A 25,171-nucleotide genomic window follows, 5' to 3' on the forward strand; every position below is an offset into this window, starting at 1 on the left:
TTTGTTAAGTAAGCATTGATTGAGCACCTAATATATGCTGGCCATGGGAGATGATACAAATATAAAATCAACTTAGCTATGATTCCTGCCCTCAGATTGGTTGTAGTTTATTTGGGAAAACAGAAAAGAAAGTTTACTAGAAGTTAAATATTATGCTAGATGTATGCACAGAGTGCCAGAGGGACACAGAGACAGGCTATTTAAATAGACTTAAGCTTATGGGCTTAAGAAACAAGTTGTTGGGGTTGCAGTTATGTGTACATGTTGGTGAATGACTGGTTATATTGTAGAAGTCTCTAGGAGTCAAATCCTAGAGACCTTTGTGTGTGCCCTGTGTCGTATTTAAGAAATTTTATTTTATCCTAAGTGGAAAGACATTGAGGAATTAAGCAGTGATTCGGTGATCTCATATAATTCCTTAAGCAAAACAGAAGAGGGAGCTAAGGGCATTTGAGAGAATTGCCTGGCGTAGTGCGGTCTCAACGGTCTCAACTAAAAAATCCACATGATTATATGACTTTTCTGCAGCAGTATTCAACAGCCCAACTAGTGTGACTGTACGTTTGCTAGATAGACGGGACAGAGAATTGGAGGGAGGAGGGGAAGGAAGGGACAGCCAGAAAGGCAGATGAGGAAATGGGCATCAAGAAGAGAATGTTTAATACCACGGGGGAATGAAAGAAGGGGCAAGTTCAGAAAAACGATACTTGACTAGAACTTACATATATCATTAAGGGAAGGTGGTAGGGGATGAGCCTTCAATTTTTCTTTCATCGGAGTTGGTTTAAAAGAGTCTGCTTTCTCCCTTGTGTTCTTCTTATTGCTCTTTGGAAATTAGAGAGTGGAAATGCCCTTTGTCAGGTCAGTTATCTCTCCATTATTGACTCCTGAAAACACCTAAAGCTGATCAGCCAGAATTCTGGTAAAAGAAGTGTTGAGAGGCTCACAGATGTCTAAAAATGACTGTAACAAGTGATAAAGCAAGAATGTTACAGAAAGCCTGCTTGGCCTTGGTGATGGCTGGCTTAAGATATAAGGCAGATTTAAAAGGAGCTAATATAAGGTAATAAGAAAAATTCAGAAGATGCTAAATGAAAAATGAGCAAAGGGCAGACAGGCAAATCATAGAAGACCAAAATTAAATAGCTAATGAACATGAATAAATACTCCGTTCACACCCAGTAATCAAAGAAATGCAAATTGAAACAAAGAGGTACCTTTTTCCGCACCTATTAGATGAACTCAGTTTTTTTTTTAATGGAAGTATTCAATACTTGTGAAGCAGGTGCTCTCACATACTGCTGTTGGCAGTATAAACTTGTAAGACATTTCTGGAAAGCTCTTTGGCAGCATTGAGAGACTTCAAAATAGTTAAGTGAACAGACTTTGTAATCAGGTAGGCTTGAATTTGAATATTGGCCCCACCACGTAATAGCAGTGTGACTTTGGGCAAGTAACTTAGCCTTTGCTTTCCTGTCTGTAAAATGGGAATAATAATAGTACCTTCCTCAGAGGGCTGTTGTGAGGATTAAGTAAAATAATGCACGTAAGTGCTTAATATACATGCATGGTATATACAACATGGTAGAAGAATCTGCCCTAATCAGGGATGTAGACAAAGATATTCATGATAATGTTATTTATAATTAATGAGAAATAACCTGAATGGTTAATGTAAAGGGAATGATTAATTATTGTGCCATCTGTATGATGGATTATTATATAAAGATTGAGTGCTTTTTTTTGAAAAAAATTAAATGACAAAAGTATTCACAGTGTTAAGTGAGAAAAGCAGAACACAAAACTTACTTCATCTAAGTTAACACTTTTTTTAAAAGTTGCATATGCATAGAAAAATCTGGAAAGAAACACTATTTCTGAGATGTAGGGTTAGGATTTTCTTTGTTTTCATCTTTTATATGTTTTCCAAGTTTCCTACTAGTATGAAAGGCACGAAGCTCTTCCTAGAGGTTTTTGAATTTTGAAGGATGATGATTATAGTAGCTAATTTTATATTCAGTACCTTCTGTGCCAAGCCGAATAGTAAAGTAGAGAACGGTGGGGAAGAAGTTCCAGGCAGAGAGCACAAACAGAAAAGTAGGTGAGAGTGCCTTGGATAGGGAAGTTCGAATAGTTGATTTGACTAGGGTGAAGAGTAGGAGATACTTTTGGTGGTAAAAGATGAGTTTTTCAAGGTAGGCGGGGTAGATCACAAAAGGCCTGCTATGTCACACTAAGCCTTTAAAAGGAAAGAGGATCATATGAGGTATTTTAGTAAGGTCATTCTGGAAGCTATCTGAAGAATAGTTAGGAGGGGAATTAGATATAGAGACCTATAGAGAAACTGTTGACAATAGTCCAGGTTAAAAATACTGAGGGCTTGGGGCGCCTGGGTGGCTCAGATGGTTAAGCGTCTGCCTTTGGCTCGGGTCACGAGTCTCGGGGTCCTGGGATCGAGCCCTGCGTCAGACTCCCTGCTCAGTGGGGAGTCTGCATCTCCTTCTCCCTCTGCCCTTCCTCTCCACTCGCACTCATTCTCTCTCTCTCTCTCTCTCAAATGAATAAAATCTTTTAAAAAAAATACTAAGGGCTTGAGCCAAGGTTAAGTAGCAGTAAGAATGGAAAGATGGGGACAGATTGTAGAGATACTGTGGAGGTAGAATTGATATCTTCATAAATGGTTGGAAGTTGGGGGTGTTGGGTCAAGGGTGGGGAGAATTCAGGATGATGCAAAGCACTCATGCTCTTGGGTGAAAACATAAATGGGTATAAACTTTTTAAAGGACTGTAAATGTTCATTACTTTTCATCAGTTCATCTCTGGGGAATACTCCACACACAAGTATATAAAGGCTTGTGTACAAATACACATATGTTTATAATTGCAACAAAGAGTTGACCCTTGAACAACATGGGTTTGAACTGTGCAGGTCCATTTATATGCAGATTTTTTATAGTAGAGTACTGTAAATGTATTTTCTCTTCCTTATGACTTCCTTAATAGCATCTTCTTTTCTCTAGCTTACTTTGTTGTAAGAGTACAGTATGTATACGTATAATATAGAAAGTATGTGTTAATTGACTATTAACATTATCAGTAAGGCTTCTGGTCAACAATAGGATCTTTATCGGTAGTTAAGTCTTTGGGGAATCAGAAGTTATTAGTGGATTTTTGATTGCACAGGGTGTTGGTTCCCCTAACCCCTGTGTTTAAGAGTTGACTATAATTGCAAAAACATGGGAGCACTTTGATATCCAGTAGTAGGAAATCAGTTAAATAAATGATGGTACTTCTATATGATGGAGTACTAATTAGCTATCAGAATGGTAGATTAGCTAACAAATGAAGTATATTTGTATATGCTGATATGAAAATGTATTCAAGATGTATTGTTGAAAAATAGATTATTCAACAGTATATATAGAAGGGGTTGCAAATTGAGATCTTATAAAGGCCAGGGTGGTATGCGTGAAATAGGCACAACAGGGACTGATGAACTGGAGAGCACATACCCATCTAAAGGAATCAGTCACTGTTTAGCTCATTTGTTGCCATAGAATAGAATTACTAAAGGGAGAGATGGAGGATAATTTTCACTTTGTACTTGTTTGTGCTTAGATGTTTGATTTTTTTTTAATTGAGCACACAATACTTTATAATTTAAAAAAAATTCACTTTTGGAAGGATGGATAAATCAGATGACATCCAGAATTCTGACTTGGGTAACTGGTGGTACCATGGACTAATATAGGAAATAGAGGAGTGGTTTTGGAGAGAAAGTGGTCACGTTCAGTTTGGGCTGTGTTGTATTGAGGTAGAGCATCCAAGTGAAGACTCAGTAGATGGTTGACTATATACATGTCCTAAGCTCAGGAGAGAAGTCATTACTGTAAATATGGATATTTTTCAGATCATCAGCATATAACAGTAGAAGTAAATGAGCTCAAGTAGGGACTAGGAGTATATTCCTTGAACCCCTGATGCTGTATGTAAAATATGGTTGTATGGGGGCGCCTGGGTGGCACAGTGGTTAAACGTCTGCCTTCGGCTCAGGGCGTGGTCCCGGCGTTGCGGGGTCGAGCCCCATGTCAGGCTCCTCTGCTGGGAGCCTGCTTCTTCCTCTCCCACTCCCCCTGCTTGTGTTCCCTCTCTCACTGGCTGTCTCTGTCTCTGTCAAGTAAATAAAATCTTTAAAAAAATATATGGTTGTATGTTTTTCTAGATAGAAAGACCATAGTTTTATCAGATTACTAAAGTTGTATGTAACCCCAAAAAGTTAAGACCCACTGTTTAGTTGAGAGAGAATGTGAGAGGAGAATAGACTTGACAAATTCCAACATTTAAGGGATCAGGTGAGAATACTGAGGAGTGACTGGAATGAAAGAAGGAAAAACCAAAGAGAGTAAGACCTGGAAACCAAGAGAAGAGGAAGATGGCCAACAGGTCAAGTGCTACATAGAAAACCAGAGAGAATAGTTGTTAGAAGAGTTGTTTCAGTGAGGTGGTTAGAATCAAAAGCCAGATTGCAGGGACCCCTAGGTTGCTCAGTCAGTTAAGTATCCGACTTTGGATTTCAGCTCAGGTCATGATCTCAGGGTTATGGGATCGAGCCCCGCCTCAGGCTCTGCACTCAGTGCCCAGTCCGCTTTTCCCTCTCCCTCTGCTCGCTCACTCTTCTCGCTTGCTTGCTCGCTCTCTCAAATAAATAAAATCTTCAAAAGCCAGACTGCAGAGGATATGAATGAATGGGAAGTGAGGAAGTAGAAACTGAAATTTGCCTGTGAAGGGAAGGAGGAAAACTGTAATCAATATATGGAAAGGGAGGGGCGTCTGGGTGGCTCAGTTGTTAAGCATCTGCCTTCGGCTCAGGACGTGATCCCAGGGCTGGGATCGAACCCCGCATTGGGCTCCCTGCTTTGCTGGGAGCCTGCTTCTTCCTCTCCCACTCCCCCTGCTTGTGTTCCCTCTCTTGCTGGCTCTCTCTCTGTCAAATAAATATCTTAAATATGTATGTATATGTGGAAAGGGATGAAGGCATTTGGACAAGGGACCTTCACATAGGTGAAAGAAAAGGACATTATGGAAGGTGGGAAGATAGACACTGAGAAAGTTTCTGCCTGGTAGCCTCTTTCTTTTTCTCCAAAATAGGAAATAGGGTCTTCTTCTGACAGTGGATGAGGTGGTGGGAGAAGGAATTTAAAGAGAAGTGTTCATAAGGGTTTGAATTATCTGTCATAGGAAATTTGGGAAGTAGCTGACTAGGGACATTTCAGAGCCTTTGAGGGTCCAGCTGATGCTGGAGTCCGTTCATTTTTATAGTAGCATCAATTGGCACAGTTGTGTAATTGTCAGGGAACTAAGAAGGCAGATGATAGAATTGATTCAGGATTGGGATCTTGTTTTCTTAAATATGTTGGAAAGATTGAGAATTGAAGGTGTCAGCAAGGAAAAAAAAGGTTGAAGTTTGAACTTCTCAAATTTTGTCACCAAAGGACCCTTTATAGCAGAGGATTGTGACTGCATAGTCTCTGGTTTGGGGGATATCCCAAAGCAGCTCTACAAAAGCTTGAAATTTCTTGGCAATTCGTGTGTTTTTTTTTTTAAGATTTTATTTATTTGTCAGAGCTCGTGCATAAGCAGGGGGAGTGGCAGGCAGAGGTAGAAGCAGGCTCCCCACTAAGCAAGGAGCCCGACGTGACCCTCGATCCCAGAACCCTGGGATCATGACCTGGGCCGAAGGCAGATGCTTAACCTACTGAGCCACCGAGGCGTCCCTGGCAATTTGTGTTTTATCTTTAAAAGTTAATCAGAGTTTGCATTTGATTTATCTGTACTTTCACACACTTCACATTTCTTACCAAATTATTTTATTTTATTTTAAGATTTTATTTATTTATTTGACGGAGAGAGAGACAGCCAGCGAGAGAGGGAACACAAGCAGGGGAAGTGGGAGAGGAAGAAGCAGGCTCTCAGCGGAGGAGCCCGATGTAGGGCTTGATCCCAGGACCCTGGGATCATGCCCTGAGCCAAAGGCAGACGCTTAACGACTGAGCCACCCAGGCGCCCCTACCAAATTATTTTATTGTCATTTTTTAAAAAGATGTTATTTATATTTGAGAGAGAGAGCACGAGCTGGGGGAGAGGGAGAGGCACAAGCAGACCCCGCACTGAGCAGGGAGGCTGACATGGGGCTCCATCCCAGGACCCTGAGATCATGACCTGAGCCAAAATCAAGAGTTGGATGCTTAATCGACTGAGCCACCCAGGCGCCCGCAAATTTATTTTCTATCATCCCCCAACCTCCATCTTCAAATACAGTTGCTAATGAAGGGAGGTGTACTATGCTATATATATATATATCCATCCTTACTTTTTAAAGCATGGGGGCTGGTGAGGGATGAAACTAAAGCTAAGAGAGGCTTGATAGATTGGGAAATAGGAGCTAATGGGCTTATAGGCTTATAAGTTTCCTTGAGGTCAGAGGGAATGAAAAAAACTGGACAGATACAACGCTGTGATTAAAAAGTTAAGATACTGGAATTGAAACTTTCGGAAGTGAATCTGTTTTCAGTTGAAGACAACATTCTGGTTACAGCCTTGGATATGTTTGGCTAGAGTGGAGCTGCAAACCACGGGCATGAAATTAGCAAGGATTTTGGATGGGTAGTAGGGGTGAACATTAGAGTAACCCACCATGATGGGGAGGGATTTGGAGCCAAGAGGGAGACTCTGCCAGGTGTGTAGGTCCTTGGTGAATGTGAGTAGGTTCGTGATGGTGAGTAGAGATGAAGAGCCACGATCTCAAACTCAGGTGGCTTTGCAGGGGCCAGGCAAGTAATGTAAATGAGGTGGGCCAGGTGTGGATTGTAGTAAATTAGAAGAGTACGTACTCCATCTAAAGAGTCATCTATTTCATTTGATTGTTGTCCTAAGGAAATGAGTATAGTGTTGCTCAGTAGTCTTAATTTTTCAAGAGAAGCGAAAATGTGGATTTTTGTGTGTGACATTTCCCAAGTTTTACATATTTACTAATAACTTGAAATTAAAAAAATTCTCTGGGCCAGTTGAAAACCTCTCTCTGTAGGTCAGGTCTAGCTCCAAGACTGCTGGTTTTCACCCTCTGGCACAGTAGGGAACAAGTCTCAAAGTAGGGGGGATTTTTTTTCCCAAGGGGTAGTAGATAATGATTTGGTAGCCGCAGTGGACAGCCTTGAAGGCTGACTTTTTCCCCTCCTAAACAAGTTGATGAGAGTATAAGAAACTTCGGACTAGGGCTATAAGGGTTCATAGTGTCCTGTGATACAAAATGTGACGTCTTTTGTCCTAAAAGGACGTCAGTCATGGAGTTGAAGGCCACATACCAGATGTTTCCTACTCTCAGGTACCATAAACAAAATAATACTTTTGTTTAAAATTTTGTTGATCTGGTCAGATTTGAACATGCTTCTGTTTTTAATTAATAGTAATAGGGTCCACGTAGGGTCTATTCCCTACCAAAGTTAGTAGAACAGTATATCTAGTTAACATAGACTCTCGCCATTCTGATCCTTCACACGTAGTATCATACTACATATAAGCATATTTCTGTAGCATTTTCTAGAGCTCTGTCAACTTATCCTGTATTGCCGTGTGTGTGTATGTGTGCATACAGTATGTAGCCAGAATGCTAGCGCCGAGGCGAGGCTCCTTAGGCAGCAAGTGGAAGGTAAGTAGCGCTGCATATGCAAGTGCGCCTGGAAGGGTGCAGGACGTGTCACAGGACTCTTGTACTTAAGTGGCGGTGATGGGCTGTACACTTGTAACAGAGTCCAAGCCCTTATGCCTTCCAGCTACCGCATAGGTACTGAATCAGAATCAGTCTCAGAGCCTCTCTTCATGTTCAAGTAGCATTTGAAAAGAGCATTAATAATCAGGGAAACCCCAAACTTGGGATTGGAGCTATTTGCAGTAGTCTCAGAAGGCACATAACATTTCATGTCTGTGAAAGGAGAGCGGTGTATAGATCAAGAAATCCCTTCTGAAAAACACAACCCAAACTTCTTGTCAGTCTTTACAAAACCGTAAGGCCATAAGTTGTTGGTAGACATAAGTTACTACTTAATGTTTGATCAGATTTGAAGTGAACTGCATCGTCTCTACCAGTAGGTGATGCCAAGTTATTCATATTTCTTTTCCCAAAGAATTTCCTAGCAAGTTCCTCCTCTAGTGCTCTTCGAACCAAAAATCAACTCTGATGAGAAGCCATCTTCATGGTAGGCCTAGGATAGGTAGATCATGTGTCGTTAAACCTGAGAGCCTGAACTTACAGAATGCTCAGTGGGGACCCTACAATCTCAATCAGATATAAAGTAACTTTACAAAAAGCAAAAAACCGAAAAACTCCTGGGAGGGTTTTTTTTTTTTTCCTCCCCACTTTCTTTTAAGTAACTCCCAACCGTGTGTGAGCTCTGGTAGTTGTTCTGCTTATAGGACCCTTGTGGAATCTCATTCTCAACAGGTGCAGGTTAGCCAAAGACTCAAGGGAGCCTCTCTGCAGAGCTTCAGTTATTTTTCTGTGGAGCTCCCTCCTCTCCAGTTTTCCCCTGCAGTTTCCAGCTATCTTAGCCTCCGATGCCGGTATTTGTCTCTGGGGCTTTGTGAGACTGCTGTGCCTTGCTTGGGTTCAGTAGAAAGCTAAGGCCAATTGTAGGGCCCTCCTCCTTTATTTCCCTTCTCTCAGGGATCATAGGCCCACACTTTTTGTTGGTCAGTGTTTGAAAACAGCTGTTTCATAGCAGGCCAGTGGCAGTTATTCCATCCAGAAGGTCTTTTAATTTGCGGTGTTTTCTGACATAGAAACTTACTTTTTTAAAGTGAAGTATAGTTAACATGTAGTGTTATATTAGTTTCAGGTATATAGTAGGATTCAAACAGTTCTATACATTTCTCAGTGCTCTCATCAAGATAAGTGCACTCTTTAATCCCCATCACCTGTTTCACCCATCCCCAAACCCACCTCTCCTCTGGCAAGCAGCGGTTTGCTCTCTGTATTTAAGAGTCTGTTTTTTTGTCTTTTTCTTTGTTCTTTTGTTTCTTAAATTCTACATATGAGTGAAATCATGGTGTTTGTCTTTCTCTGACTGGCTTGTTTCACTTAGCCTTATACTCTCTAGCTCCATCCATGCCGTTGCAAATGGCAAGATTTCATTCTTTTTTATGGCTGAGTAATATTCCGTGTGTGTGTGTGTGGTGTGTGTGTGTATCACACATCTTTTTTTATCCATTCATCTATGGATGGATACTTGGGCTGCTTCCATATCTTGGCTGTTCTAAATAATGCTGCAATAAACATAGGGCTGCATATATTTTTTCAAATTCATGTTTTCATTTTCTTTGGGTCCATAGACACATGAAAAGACATTACTAATCATCAGGGAGATGCAGATCAAAACCCCAATGAAACATCGCCTTACACCTGTCGGAATATCTAAAATCAAAAACATAAGAAACAGTAAGTGTTGGTGAGGATGTGGAGGAAAAGGAACCTTTGTGCATTCTTGGTGGGAATGCCAATTGGTTATAGGCATTATGGAAACAGTATGGAGCTTCCTCAACAAATATAAATACCTTTTGATCCAGTAATTCCACTACTGGGTATGTACCCAGAGAAAATGAAAAACTTCATTTTTATGTTGTTACGTTTATCAGTCTTTTCCTTTATGATTTCTGTCTTTGGTATAATTGTTTAAAAGCTCTCCCGTACCCCTAAGATATCCAACTATGTTCTCTTCCGGTTCCTATCATATTTTAAATACTCGAATGTTTATTGATTTTTAAAAATAGATTCTATGGTATAAGGTAAAAATCTAATTTATTTTCTCTTCCAGATGATTAGCCAAAGTGTCCCAAGTTCTATTTACGGAATAGTCTGTCCTTTCCTACTAAATGAAATGATACCTTTATCATATACTAAATTCTTATATATTCCTGAACCTATTTGGGGGTTTTCTATTCGCTTTTATTTATTTGTCTAATCTGCAGTATTATTACACCAGATAGTATCACTGTGATCATCACTCAGACTTTATAACTTTAAATTCCTTGGCTTTCTTTTCTCAATTATTAAATAAACTCTGGATCATTTTTGTTAGATTCTAACTTGTCCCCAAATAAATAGTATTGAAATCTTATTTAATGTATGGATTAATGTGGAGAGAGTGTTTATCTTTATAATATTACATTTCTCTATCTAGGAACTTACATTTTTTTTTCATTTATTCACATTTTCTTTTACTCCCTCAATAAAGAAAGGCTACTAGTTTTCTTTGGATAATTTCTAGGTATCTTTAGTTTGTTCCTACACATAGATCTTATAGTTTTTGTTGCTTTTGAGCATCTGTCTTTTTGTTGTTAAAGTTTATTCCTAGGCAGTTTAAAAGTTTTGCTGCTATTATACATGTGTTCTTTTTTTCCCTGACTGGCTATTAAATCTCAAGTTTTCAGTCAGTTTGCAAATGAGTAGGTGATTCAGTATTGTTCATAGGTAAATATAATGCTTAAACTATTTCCATATATTAGTGTCTAAGTCTGTCTTATGAGACTACTATGTAAGGTTGGCCAGTAGTATATAAGATTCTTTTTTTTTTTTAGTCTGTCAGTGACCTTCTTTAGATTGGGGCCAAGATACACATATTCCTGTGTGAAGTTTCAGTCTCTCGCATCATTGAAGAGAATAAAATCTCTCTCAATCCAGCTTCCGTCTCTTGCTGCCATTCTTGTTCTTCCTCTTCTTCACAGCAAGACTTTTTAAAAAAATTCTGGTAAAATGTACACAACATAAAAATTTGCCTTTTTAGCCATTTTTAAGTGTATAATTCAGTGGCATTAAGTACATTAAAAATGTTGTGCAGCCATCACCGCCATCCATTTCCAGAACTTTTTTATCACCCCATAACAAACTCTGTATCCATTAAACAAAAATCCTATTCTCCCATTACCCCCCAGCCCTTGGCAACTTCTATTCTCCTCTGTCTGTAAATTTGCCTCTTCTAGGTGCCTCATGTAAGTGGAATCAGAGTATATGGAATATTTGTCCTTTTGTGTCAGGCTTACTTCATTTAGCAGAATGTTTTCAAGGTTCATTCATATTGTAGCATGATCCGAATTTTTTTTTTTAATAAATACACCTCTCTTTTGTTCTTTACCTTCCATTCATGCCTCATTTAGCCTTAATTTGGCTTCTGCCTTGTCCAACACACCAAGTGAATAGGATCACATAATTGCCAGATACAGTTGGCACTTTTCAGTTATTATCTTGGCCTTACCCCCAGTATTTGACTTCACTGACCACTCCTTCCTTGAAACTGTATTATGATTGGCTTTGTAATTTTTAGCACTTATATTCCTCCTACCTGGTAGATCATTCCTTTTCAGTCTCCTTTGCTGAATGTTCTTTTGCCTATTCCTCTAACTTCAGCAGCCACCTCTTTCCTGGTAACTCTCAGTTTTATTCTGAGCAAAGATCTATATCCCCATCCACCTGCTGAGTCTTTCTTCTTGGATGTCCCCGTGGAACTTCAAACATACCTCTCACACTGAATGTTGTTCTCTCCTCTAGTCCAACTTTCCCCCTCCATCCTTTACTCAACTCAGTCCTTTAATGGTTTCCAGTCTGGGTTTAATGTGGCACTGGTGTTACCCAGTAGCTCTACCTAGAAACCTCAGAGTTGTTTTTACTTCTTTCCCTTGAATAAATCTCCGACTTCCAGTATATCACTAAAGCCCTCATTATATTTTGCCTGGATTATTACAGTAAATAGTCACCTGGCTAATGTTCCATCCTCTAGACTTACTAGCCTGTCATTCACATTCCTGTCAGATAGACCTCTTTTTTTTAAAAATAAAAAAATAATATTTCTTATAAAAAGGTCAAACAGTCTGAAAATATGTAAAATTAAACATTAAAGTTTCTGCCTATTCTCCTACCCCAGTCTCTCATAGTTTTATTCCCCAGAGGTAATACGTATCCTTTCTATGCTTTTTTCTGTACTTGAATAAAACGTTTAACAATGATGTGGTTTTTTTTTTGTTTTTTTTTTTTTTTTTTTTTTTTGTTAAAGATTTTATTTATTCATTTGATAGAGAGAGACAGTCAGCGAGAGAAGGAACACAGGCAGGGGGAGTGGGAGAGGAAGAAGCAGGCTCACAGCGGAGGAGCCTGATGTGGGGCTCGATCCCAGAACGCCGGGATCACGCCCTGAGCTGAAGGCAGACGCCCAACGACTGAGCCACCCAGGAGCCCCCAATGATGTGGTTTTTTAAATTTTGTTTTTGCAAGAATTGCCATTTTTATAGGTAATTACTCTGTAAGTTGCTCTTTGCTCGTGAGTATATCATGATTGTTTTTGAAATACAAAATAGTAAGGAGAGTCCTGTGTACCCTTCACCCAGCTTTCTCCAGGGGTGACATCTTACCTATAGTTCAGTATCAAAGCCAGGATAATTGGTTTGGTACATTACCATTAACTAGATTACAGACCTTATTTGGTTTGCACTTTTTTAGAAAATCTATGTTCATTTGTGTGTGTATGTACAACTTCATACAGCTTATGCCATCATGTAGCTACCACTGCAGTCAAGATTTAGAACTGTTCTGTCACCACAGAAGAACTCCCTGATGCTACCTCTCTGTATCCGCATCCCCCCCACGTGCATCTACCACTGTCTTGTCCCTTGGCAACCACTTAACTGTTATTCATCTTTATAGTTTTGACATTTGAGCATGTTTGTTTTTTGTTTTTGTTTAATTTTATTTACATTCAGTTAACACATATTATTATTGGTTTCAGGGGTAGAGTTCAGTGATTCATCAATCTTACATAACACCCAGTGCTCATTACATCATGTGACCTCCTTAATGCCCATCACCCAGTTACCCCATCCCCCCACCCCCTCCGCACCAGCAACCCTCAGTTTGTTTCCTATGGTTAAGACTCTCTTTTGGTTTGTTTCCCTCTCTGATTTCGTCTTGTTTTATCTTTCCCTCCCTTCCTCTGTGCTCCTCCTCTGTTTTGTTTCTTAAATTCCACATGTTCTTTTGTCTTTCTCTGATTGACTGTTTTGCTTAGCATAATACTCTCTAGTTCCGTCCAGGTCATTGCAAATGGCAAGATTTCATTTGCTTTTGATGAATGAGTAGTATTCCAGTGTGTGTGCGTGTGCGTGTGTGTGTGTATACACATACCACATCTTCTTTGTCCATTCATCTGTCGGTGGACATCTGGGCTCTTTCTATAGTTTGGCTATTATTGTAGACATTGCTGCTATAAACATTGGGGTGCAGGTTCCCCTTTGAATCACTACATTTCTATCTTTGGGGTAAATACCTAGTAGTGCAATTGCTGGGTCATAGGGTAGCTCTGTTTTGAACTTTTTGAGGAATCTTCATACTGTTTTCCAGAGTGGCTGCACCAGTTTGCATTCCCACCGGCAGTGTAAGAGGGTTCCCCTTTCTCCACATCCTTGCCAGCATTTGTTGTTTCCTGCCTTGTTAAATTTCAGACATTCTGACTGATGTGAGGTGGTATCTCGTTGTGGTTTTGATTTGTATTTCCCTGATGCCGATATATTAACGTGTTCAGATGTTCAGCAACACTCAGGATCTGAGCATGTTAATATAAATAATACTAGTTTTGACATTGAGTTTTTCACTAAGCATAATCGTCTTGAGATCTGTTCAAATTGTTAAATGTGTCAATAGTTCATTTTTTCCGATTGTTGAGTAACGTTCCTTGTGCCAGAGTTTGTTCAGCCATTCACTCAGGGAAGGACTGTCAAGTTTCCAGTACTTTGTAATGTAAATAAAGCTGCCGTGAACATTTGTGTACAGGGTTTTGTATGAGTATAAATTTTCATTTCCCAGGGATAAATGCCCAAGAGGATGATGGTAAACATATGTTTTGTAAGAAACTGCCAAACTCTTTTCCCGTGTGTCTGTACCATTTTACATTCCTACAAGCAATGTATGAATGATCCAGTTTGTCTTTAGTATTTAGTATTATCCTTGTTGGGTTTTTTTTCCATTTTAGTCATTCTTTAATCTCACTGTGGCTTTCCTTTGCATTTCCCTAATGGCTGTTGATGTTAAATATCTTTTCTTATGCTTATGTGCCATCCATGTATTTTCTTTGTTGAGGTGTCTCTTCATTGCTTTGCCCCAGTTTTAATTGTGCTGCTTTCTTTGTATGTGTGCGCTGTTTTCTTAATGAGTTTTGAGGATTCTTTCTTTTAGGTACTTGTTCTTTATTATATGTATGATTTTTAAAAATTTGTATTTTTAAAAATAAAATCAAAATGTATTGAAGTATAGTCGACGTAGTGTTATATTAGTTTCAGGTGTATAACATAGTGAATCAACAATTCAGCGTTATGTTGTGCTCACTATGTAAGTGTAGTTACCACCTATCGTCAGAACATTATTACAATATTATTGACTATATTCCCAGTGCTATACTGTGTATCCCCATGACTATATTCCCAGTGCTATACTGTGTATCCCCATAATTTATTTTAAAACTGAGTGTTGGCAAGGATGTGGAGAGAAAAGAACCCTCGTGCGCTATTAGTGGGAATGTAAATTGGCACAGCCACTGTGGAAAACAGGAAGGAGGTTCCTCAAAAAATTAAAAATAGAAATACCGTACAATCCCATAATTCCACTGCTAATTACTTACCCAAAGAAAATGAAAACACTAATTTGAAAAGATATGTGGACCTTTATGTTTATTGCAACAGTATTTACAATAGCTAAGAGATGGAAGAGATCAGATAGATGTATGGTTTATGAAGATTCTCTCCCAGTCTGTGTCTTCTCAGTCTCTTGACAATATCTTTGAAAGAACAGAAATGTTTAATTTTGATAAAGTCCAGTTTATCAATTTTTTTTTATGGAGTACTCTTCTGATATAGCTCTAGGAAGTCTGCTTAACCCTAGGTCACAAAGGTTTTTTTTTCCCTCTTGTATTTTCTTTTAAAAGTTTATAGTTTTAGTGTTTCACATTTAAATCCATAATCCATTTTGAATTAATTTTTGTATATGGTATGAGGTTTTGGTTGAGATTCATTTTGTTTTGCCTGTGGATGTCCAGTTGTTCCATTTCATTTGTTGGGAAAGCTATCCTTTCTCCATTGTTTTGAGCACCTTTGTCAAGAATCAGTTGAGTGTGTGGGTCTATTTCCAGGTTTATTTTGTTCCATTGATCTGTGTATCTATCCCTGTGCACAGTACAACGATTATTGTAGCTATACGGTAAGTCTTATCAGGTAGAGTGATTCCTCTCATTTTATTCTTTCATAAATTGTTTTCTTAATCTTTTGCCTTTCCACATAAATTTTAGAGGAGTATTTATGTCTACAGAAAAAGTCTTGTTGGGATTTTGATAAGAATTGAGGTAAACATACAGATCAATTTTGGGGGAAATTGACATAGTTATTGATTCTGTCTTATTAGTTCATATTGCTCTCTCATTCTTTTTAATGTATTCCATAGCATAGATATATGTATCTTAATTTATTTAACTATCCCCCTGTTGGGTATTTAAAGTATTTCTGTAACGCTGGCTTGTGAACAGCTTTTCACTATTTTTGTATTTCGTTGATATTGTGCTCTTATAGGAGTATTTTTGTAGAAAATTTTGATCTGTGTTCTAAAAATGTGTTCTAAAAATCTATATACCTATTTATAGTGAAAAACAACAGTAAGGAGAATGCCTGTTTCCCTATAACCTCTACAATGTCGGGAATTATCAATGTTTAAAAATCTTTGCTGATGAAATTATTTCTGTAAAATTCAAGTATATAACTTAAACTAAATTTTTCCATCTTAAAAAATTACATGCTTGTTTCAAAAAAAAAAAACAAAACACCAAACCATACAGTATTGTAAGTGAAAAGGGAAAATCTTCTGTTTTTTTCCTTTTCCTATCCCATTCTCCAGGGTTGGCCACTGTCAGGTTTGGTGTGAAGCATTATGGACCTTTTTCTATACATACCGTATGTATGTCTTTTTTCACTTGATAATGTGTTATGGACAATTTTCATTCATGTATGTGATCTTGTTTAAGTAAAATCTGCTCATATGTGACTCAGAAAAGTTAAATGAATGTCATTATGAATGTTTCTGCAAAAACTTCTAGATTGGCTTTCCACTTAAAAAAAAAATACTGTGGCTGAAGTAGAGGGAGATTGCTCAGTGGTAACTGTCGTTGTTGTTTTTTTTCATTTTTATGAGAATACTGCTTTGTTCAAGAATTCACTTTCTGGGGCGCCTGGGTGGCACAGCGGTTAAGCAGCTGCCTTCAGCTCAGGGCGTGATCCCAGCGTTATGGGATCGAGTCCCACATCAGGCTCCTCCGCTATGAGCCTGCTTCTTCCTCTCCCACTCCCCCTGCTTGTGTTCCCTCTCTCGCTGGCTGTCTCTATCTCTGTCAAATAAATAAATAAAGAAAGAAAGAAAGAAAAAAAGAAAAAAAAAAAGAATTCACTTTCTACTTATATTTGTTAGGGAATAGACCTATGATGTCCATAGCTTGCTAGCCCTCTTCTCTTATGCACTGTATTGAGCTAGTAGATAGCGATATAGCAACCTGGTATAAGGCAGCATCTCACTGAAAGTCTCGTGCTTGTGATGAGTGAGATAGTATATTATGCCAATAAGCAAATACACACCAGAATATATTAAGGCTACAACAAAGTGCACATTTAGAAAATACCATTGGGGAAAATAAAGATGATTATTTATTAAAAGAAAAAGACACAAGAAAAAACAGGCTTTCTTTCAGCCCTGGAATTTCTGTAATGTATTTTCAAGGCACCTCTGTGGTGCCAGGAGAAACCAAACAAAACTTTACTGTGAGGGATACAAATCTGTGTTAACTTCCTCCATATTTATTCTTTATGAGCTATTGTAGTTGGTGTCATATAGAGTTGGGCCAAGAGTGTAGGAAGAAAAATGGCCTGAATCTAATAAGTGATTGCTGTAACCTTCATGAAGGCAGGAATCATGTCTGTCTTACATCCTTAGTGCTTAGGGTAATGTTTGGCACATAGTAGACACTCAGTAAATATCTGTTGAATGAACTAATGGCCAAAGGTGGCGGTGCAGTACCAGGAAGGAGTGGAGAGTGTTACTCCAGAAGCCATGGGATTAGAGTTTTAAGGGAGAAGTAAATACCAGTTGCAAATACGACACAGGGCTTCTAAGGTCAAGTATGAAAAATGTTCACCAGATTTGGCAGTTAGCATATCGGTTGACTTGATGAGAGCAAATTTAATGAAGTCGTCTTTAACATGGATCTGTTCTCTGACACATTGCTACTTGCTCTACGGTACCTTAGTACTTTGTGTAGTATTGAAATTGTGAGTGTTTGTATGATCTTCATGAGCCCATGAAAGGCATCAAGGACAAGGACCTGTTTGTTCTGTTTTTTAATTTTTACTTTTGTATCACCAGAGCCTGGCACTATACTTGGCTTATAGTAAGTGCTTAAAAATGAAGAGTCAAGGCCTATTGTGAATTTTACTCTACAGGAAAAGGTGTTTTGAAGTTGCTGTGTTGTCATTTTTCAGATAATTGTAGAGGTATGAGATGACTGTGTTTAGCCAAGGCTGTGTATGTATTTTTTTAAGTTGCTGAATGGAATGGTGGGTCATTTGGGAAAGAAAGAAAAGCATTTTCAAGTTTTTTAAAAATTAACATACAGTGTATTATTAGTTTGAGGTAGAATTTAGTGATTCATCAGTTGCATATAACACCCAGTGCTCATTCCATCAAGTGCCCTCCTTAATGCCCATCACCCAGTTATCCCATCCCCCCACCCCCTCCTCACCAGCAACCCTCAGTTTGTTCCTAGAGTTAAGAGTCTCTTATGGTTTGTCTCCCTCTGTTTTGATCTTATTTTAATTTTTCCTTCCCTTCCCATATGTTTATCGGTTTTGTTTCTTAAATTCCATGTATGAGTGAAATCATATGGTATTTGTCTTTCTCTGACTTCTTTTGCTTAGCATAATACCTTCTAGTTCCATCCCTGTTGTTGGAAATGGCAAGATTTCATTCTTTTTGATGATTGACCTCTTTTTTATCCATTCGTCTGCCAGTGGACATTTGGGCTCTTTCCATTCTTTGGCTGTTGTGGACACTGCCGCTATAAACATCGGGGTGTCTGTGCCCCTTTGATTCACCATGTTTGTATCCTTTGGATGAATACCTAGGACAATTGCTAGGTTGTAGGGTAGCTCTATTTTTAACTTTTTGAGGAATCTCCATACTGTTTTCCAGAGTGGCTGCATTTTCAGGTTCTTCAGGGCTTTTCATCAGACAGGTCCTGAATGTAAATCCTACCCTTGTCCAATGAGATTTATTACCCCAGTTCCCCTATGGATAGTTTCTAGCTTCTTGAGTTTCTATTCCAGATTCTGAGTAGGGTTCTGTTACTCTGGCTTGAGAGATCATACCTCTTGTCTTGGAAACCAAACATCTTAATTTGCATTTGATCCACATTCTACATAATGTAAAGAGCCTAGCCTACAGTCTGAAAGATTAGATTTACTTCTCTTTTTACCTTTTCTAGACCTAGTTTGAGATAAATATCTAAGAATTGAGAGGGTCCAAGCTTAATGTCTTTGGGATCTGTGGACTGTGTGTAGTTTCTTTAGGAATTAGCTGTGTGGACTTTTTTCCTCTTTTTCTGTTTCTAAATCTGGCACTGATTTTATTTAAAAGATGCTTTCTACTGCTGCTGGGGTTTGATTTGATTTTTTAATTTTAATGATTCACATTGGAACACATGCATATCCCCCTGCACCATTCACTGTCAAGATGATACTTTATGCTTGTTTTGGCAGAGTCTCATTTTCTTAGGAGGAAGGTTATTTTTAGTATTGGTGGAAAGATTCTCAAAGGAAATGTGAACTTAAGAGTGATTACAAACGTCCTTCTCTCCTTGGTTGTGCAGGACTGCTCACCAACTTGACTGGTATTTTTCACTGAAACCTTTCAGATAGCAATAATACTTGCTGTCCCTCTCTAACTAGAACCATGAAGCTTGTAACTTTCTTCTCACATCACTAGAGAGGTAAATTAACTTAGAAGTGACAAAAAGAATTTTCTTGATTTGGGTGGGAAATCAGCTTTCCAAAGCTGTCATTGGAATTACCACTATTTAAGGACATTTGGATTTGAATTATATGTGATTCTGTAGTTTATGACCAATCCTTATTTGGAGTGAGACAAAGTATAAATCTATTTCCTTGACAAGACATTGCAATTGCATTGCTATGATTTAATAAGGAGAGAGAAAAAGCAAAGTATATTTGGAAAAATACTTCTTTTTGTAAATGGGTAGCTTATTCTCCTGTAGGGCACAGTGATAATTCATAGATGGTCTTACCTTTCATCTTCATTTTTGTGTTGTTTTGGAAATTATGCTTTCAAAAATTAATTTTGGTTTTCTGTGTGGAAGTGGTGTAGTTATAGACTCCTTTGAGAGTCTGAGGAATAACGATGGATCTTCCACCCCCTGAAAACTGTTACTACATACAGAATTTTGTTTACAGTTTCGGGACATTCATGGATCTCTTTCTCTCATTACCGCCTCATTCAAGAATTCCTGGGATAAGAGAACATCTGGGTACCTTATCCCTTTTTTGGGGGGAGTGTACATTTATTTCTGTATTTATTGAAGTGTACTGACATACACTGTTACTCCACCGCTGTCTTTTATCAAAAGTACCTCAAAACTACTTTGCATATAGTAGAGTAACAGAGTTAAATAGCTGAACCCTCTGTAATGCTTGAGAGCACACACTGTTAAACTGAGGACACAAACAGCTAGTAATCCAAACATATGAACAGGTGTATCAGCTTATGTAAATAAGTGTGTTTTTAAAATATATTCTGGGGTTATTATTAGCGGGTATTTCTCTAGAGTTGTATGTTGCAAAGAAAATGGGGAAGGAAAAGGTCCCATCCTCAAAATGGTTAAGAGAGAAAATTGTGCAAATGTAGAAAACTAATTTTTCTCTGTATTTTAAACGAGAGCAATGAGCTGTTAGAGGGTTAGTTTAGGTTTAGGATTCAAAACTGAAGTCAAGTAAGGTCTAAATTCATCATTTAGAGGCTGGACTTGTAGCCACAGGGCAAGTCCCCGCAGGTAGAAGAGTCACTGTCCCGAAGAAGCTAATGTTGCACTGGCTTGTTGGAGGCGGCCTGTAGACTGTCTGCGGCCTGTTTACCCTAGCACCACGCATGGCTGTCCACATGAACCAGCTTTCTGTTAACGTCTGCCGTCTGTCTCCAGCAGTATTTTGAGGGCTAGCCTCCTGGTGGCCCTAGGAGATTAGAACTCTGGAAACTTTGAGCTGCAGTCTTCTTACCACTCAAGCTGTTCTTGGTGGTGAGCCAGCTCTCGCTGTCTTTATATGTGTCCTAAATATCTTGATGGTCGACTTTGTTTTCTTTCTTGTTTCTTTGTGTTTGGCACAGTCAGCTTGTGTGAGGATACGGTTTTTATTACATCTTTGAAAGAACAGATGTCCTAGCTGAGGTTTTAACTGAAAGAGACTTTTTTTTTTTTTAAGATTTTATTTATTTATTCGACAGAGATAGAGATAGACAGCAAGAGAGGGAACACAAGCAGGGGGAGTGGGAGAGGAAGAAGCAGGCTCACAGCAGAAAAGCCCGATGTGGGGCTCGATCCCATAACGCCAGGATCACGCCCTGAGCCGAAGGCAGACGCTTAACCGCTGTGCCACTCAGGAGCCCCTGAAAGAGACTTTTTTATTCGTGTAATAGCTTGTAATAATCAGAGTAGGTCTGGTGTGAAAGTTGCGCATATACACGTAGTATATTTTTTCTCCTTTGTATCCTAATAAATAGGTCTAATTCAGGGATCCCCTCCTCTGTGAAGCCTTTCCTAATTCCTTTTTCCCTCTCTCTTCCCAGAATTGGCCACTTCTTCCTCTGTGCCTCTACTGGTAACCCTGTATGGATTTTTCCACTTCATTATATTTCCTTATTTGTTTATAGTCTGTCTCACTGGACTAGACCATAAGCTTCTTGAGGATGTGGTCTGTATTGTACTCCTTTCTGCCTGGCACGTAGAAGGTACTCAGAAATGTTTTTCGAATGAATGAATGGGTGAGTGACCCCAGTATATTGAAGCATATTGAAGTCAGGGATTAAAAACTCAAATGCCTCCAGGGTCCAGGCAGAAATGAGTTAAGCAGACCTGGTATGGAGTATGGGAACCTGCAGAGCACAGGCCTTATCTCAAAGGGACAGCTGCTGCTCAGCTCCAGCCCATGGGTGCCCTGTAGGCATGACGACTGTGGTACTGCATCTCTTTTAAGAGAAGCCAGACATTTGGGCTTTCATATGAAATTTCTCAGTTACTAAATGTTGGCAACTAATTAAGAGTTGTCTAAAAACGTTTTATGGAGGTGTAATTTACATACAAAAAAGTGTATTTGTTACGGGTGGACAGCTCAATCTGTATTCACAGACTGAAGTGATTTTTTATGTGGGCCAAACAAAACAGGAGTGACTTGCAAGCCACCGGTCTGCAACTTGTGACAAAGATCATATGGGGAACTGTATAGTCTAGTTAAGAATCACGGAATAGGTAAAAGTGTCTGAGAGTGGTGTGTAGAATTTATTTGGATTATGATTCAAAGAAGTCAAATGTAAAAGAACCTTTATGAAACAATTGGTGAATTTAAATGTTGACTGGCTACTTAATAATACTAAAGAATTATTGTTAATTACCTCAGATGTAATATAACTGGTTTGTTTTATATATATATATAGAGAGAGAGAGAGAGAGCGCACGCGCCAATTTTTTAGAGCAGTTTAGGAAACAGTTGAGTGGAAGGTAGAGAGTTCCCATATACCCCCTACCTCCACACGTGCATAGGCTCTCCCATTATCAACATCTACCAGGGTGGTATGTTTATTACATTTGATGAACCTACACTACACATCCTAATGATCACCCAAAGCCCATAGTTCACAGCAGAGCTCACTCTTGGTGTACATTCTGTGGGTTTTGACAAATGTATAATGATACATATCTGCCATTATCATATGTAGTTATTTTTTAGAAGAGTCCTCAGAGACACATACTAAAACAATTTATGGGTGAAATAAATGAATTGGTGCTGGAATTTGCTTCAAAATAATTTGGGAGGAGTGTAAAATTTGAAGTGTAAATGAAACAGGATTGGCCATTTGTTGACAATCATTGAAGCTGGGTAATGGGTACTTGGAAGTTCATCATATTAGTGTCTCTGTTTTTGTATGCATTTGAACTTCCCCACCTCCAGAAGTAGAGCCAGAGTCGGAGATAAAGCTGGGGCATGAATTTTTGGGTCTAGGATAACATGGGACACTACTGCTGGTGACAGAAGTACATTTCTGGAACTGAAGTCTGCAAAAGTCGTGGCATTTTTCTTTTTTCTTTTGCAGGGCCTGAAAGTCAGTATACTAAGACTGCTCAGGAGATTGTAAATGTCTGTTACCAGACACTGACTGAGGTAGGTGGTAAAGAAGAGGTCTCCTTGGGATGTAGCATTCTGGAATACCTTTGTTCCCTTGGGTGGGGAGGTCTTCCCTGCCTATCTGATTTTCATATGTAACCTCCTACCCCACATCCCTCATTTCCTTTCCTGCTTTATTTTCCTACCTAGTGCTAACTGTTTTTAACAAGCTATGTGATTATTTACTTTTCATATGTGACCTGTCTCTAGAAGAAGCTCCATGAAGACAAGGATTTTTGTCTGCTTTGTGTACTTTTATTTTATTTTATTTTATTTATTAAATAGGCTCCATGCCCAACATGGGGCTCAGACTCACAACCGTGAGATCAAGAGTTGGATGCTCTACTGACTGAGCCAGCCAGGCGCCCCTGCTTTATGTTTATATCTTCAGTGCCTAAAACATGTTCAGTGAATTCACTAGTTTTGTTTATTTCTCAGTATGATGAGCATTTGACTCAACTTGAGAAGGATATTTGTACAGCTAAGGAAGCAGCTTTGGAGGAAGCAGAATTAGAAAGCTTGGACCCAATGACCCCAGGGCCTTACACACCTCAGGTGAGTCTGAAGACTGGGAACTGCCTCTTAGAGTTTTCTTATTGGTTTGGGAAATTGGGAGCATGTTAACAGATATATTTACTGAGATACCCTTCTTCTCTGTCCTTCCTCTTCATATGCCTTTCGTGTGCTTTCTTGTCTTCTCAAAGGCTAAGGTGAGTGAGGGCCATGGGTCTTGGTGGCCTTGCTGAGTCCAGAAGAAGCAGGTGTGGGATGAAGGAGTGGGGTGGGGTCTTAGTTGTTGAGGCAGTATTTAGGAATACCAGATTCCTGACTGCTGTGGCCACAGGTATCCTCTTGAGTCTCTGGAGTTCCCTTGCCTATGAGTTGGGGTTCTAGGCTCATCCCTAGAGGATAGAATTCTCAATTATAGACATTGGTCACATTGTTCCTGTGCCTCATAGACGCCCGATTCCTCATTCCTTCAGATGTATCTCAGTGTATCTCAGATGTCACCTATTTGCCTGGATTGACTCCCTTCCCTTGTAAATGAGGACAGGTAACATTTATAATGTTGTTAAAGTTACATGTCACAAGAGTAGGGAGCAGGATTAATAAGAAATTTTTAGTCTTTCTGTTCTGTTACCTTGGATATATTTGAACATAAGCATATGTTTCCATATTTGAAGAATGGGACTTACCAAGAACATAGCTGGTGCTTGGTTTCTGTATTGAAGGCACTATGGTAAAGTGGGAAGTACATGAATTTTGGCAATAAAACAGGCCTGGGTTTGCATCTTTGCTCTGCTCTTATCTAGCTTTGTGAACTTGGGAAGTTAGCTTAAGCCCGCTCAGTCTCCTTTTCTCTAAAATGTGCTTTTCGAGATTATCATAAACATTAAATGAGTTAATTTGTCTGGCATGTAGGAGACATTCAGTAAGTGCTTCCTTGTCTGTATGAAAATTGTCTACAAAGTTCTCAGACTTCCTTTCAAATTTAACCAAACATTTTAATGCAAAATTCTCCCAATTCCCACTGGAATATTTTTTTTCATTCTACTCTGAACTGATACTGCAACCTGTATGATCTCTGTTGGATTATTGCTGTTTGTATTTTCATGTACTCTCCCTATCTATCTTTTACTCTCTTTTACCCCAAAACCTAGGTTACTGAGGGACCAAGTATAAAGAGAGTCCTAAGATACTACTTCCAGGGCCAGAACAAGGAAAGGCTGTTGGAGTATGTGGGCAGATTGGGTCCGGGGGGCTTGGGTGAGTGATGTTGCCCAGGAAAGCCCTTTTTGCTTAATAGGCCTATAGTTCCCACAGGGCCCTTTCTGGTAAGTTAAAGCCTGGGTTTTAGCCATCATTCCTCAGAAGAGTCTAGCCACTGAGCAGCACATACTTAGCTCTAATCTTTGACAGCATAAACCTAGTCCTTTGGTGAGTCAAAGCCTCAGACCCAAAGGTTATCTTCATTTTTTGCGTGCCCCTCCCCCACTGTCTCAGGCGGCTGAGGAAAGCCTGGCAGCTGTTCTCCCTTCTGGGCAGTGGCTGTTGTTCGGTATAATTAGAGGGTCCCCTGTGAAGAGTGAGTAGGGTGTAGAGAGCACCTCTTCATTACTTCATTCACCCTTCCATCATTGCCTTCACGCATACATACACTTCATAAAATAGGAAGCCCTGTGCATTTTCTCTTAACCTGAGGAAGGTGCACCCGAGCGGTTGTCCTTACTCATTGCTATTTTCAAGCCCAGTGTTACTCAAGAGGGTTTGTGTAGGTTTAACCTGTCATAATTCTGGGTGTATGGAAACATAACAGTAATTGGACTTTACTTCCATCCCTAAATGGTGGTAGTCAATAATGTATTTTCACTCAACTGTTTCCTCCTAGCTTGAATGACATCATACATTTAGCTTAACACTTCACCTAAAATGGCGCACCTTGCAGTTCCCCAGTAGCCCCTCATTCCCTGATTTTCTCTTCTTCTGTTCAACCACTAGTTTACTTGCTCTGTAATGCTTTAAATTCTGTGTTGCCTCTTTCTCCAAACCCTCTTCAATCATCCTTGCTTGTTTGCTTTTTAAAAAAAACCCCACAACGTAA

At 39.2% G+C, this 25,171-nt stretch overlaps 1 protein-coding gene across 10 annotated transcripts in view; it reads left to right on the forward strand.

The window, feature by feature from the left end:
- The window catches only part of TAF1 (TATA-box binding protein associated factor 1), a 72,749-nt gene that overhangs the window by 39,360 nt on the left and 8,218 nt on the right, over positions 1-25,171 (forward strand). For 7 of the 10 annotated variants that reach the window (XM_034649841.1, XM_034649842.1, XM_011237051.3 and 4 more), the window contains 2 exons: positions 22,499-22,566; positions 23,008-23,124. In XM_034649841.1, the coding sequence (XP_034505732.1) occupies positions 22,499-22,566; positions 23,008-23,124 (185 nt within the window). Of the gene's footprint in view, positions 1-15,973; positions 16,030-20,977; positions 21,018-21,061; positions 21,095-22,498; positions 22,567-23,007; positions 23,125-25,171 lie in introns of those variants that run through there. The other 3 variants (XM_019809740.2, XM_034649843.1, XM_019809741.2) reach the window with 3 other exon arrangements.

The sequence above is a fragment of the Ailuropoda melanoleuca genome, chromosome X, assembly GCF_002007445.2.
Source record: "Ailuropoda melanoleuca isolate Jingjing chromosome X, ASM200744v2, whole genome shotgun sequence".
NCBI lineage: Eukaryota > Metazoa > Chordata > Mammalia > Carnivora > Ursidae > Ailuropoda > Ailuropoda melanoleuca.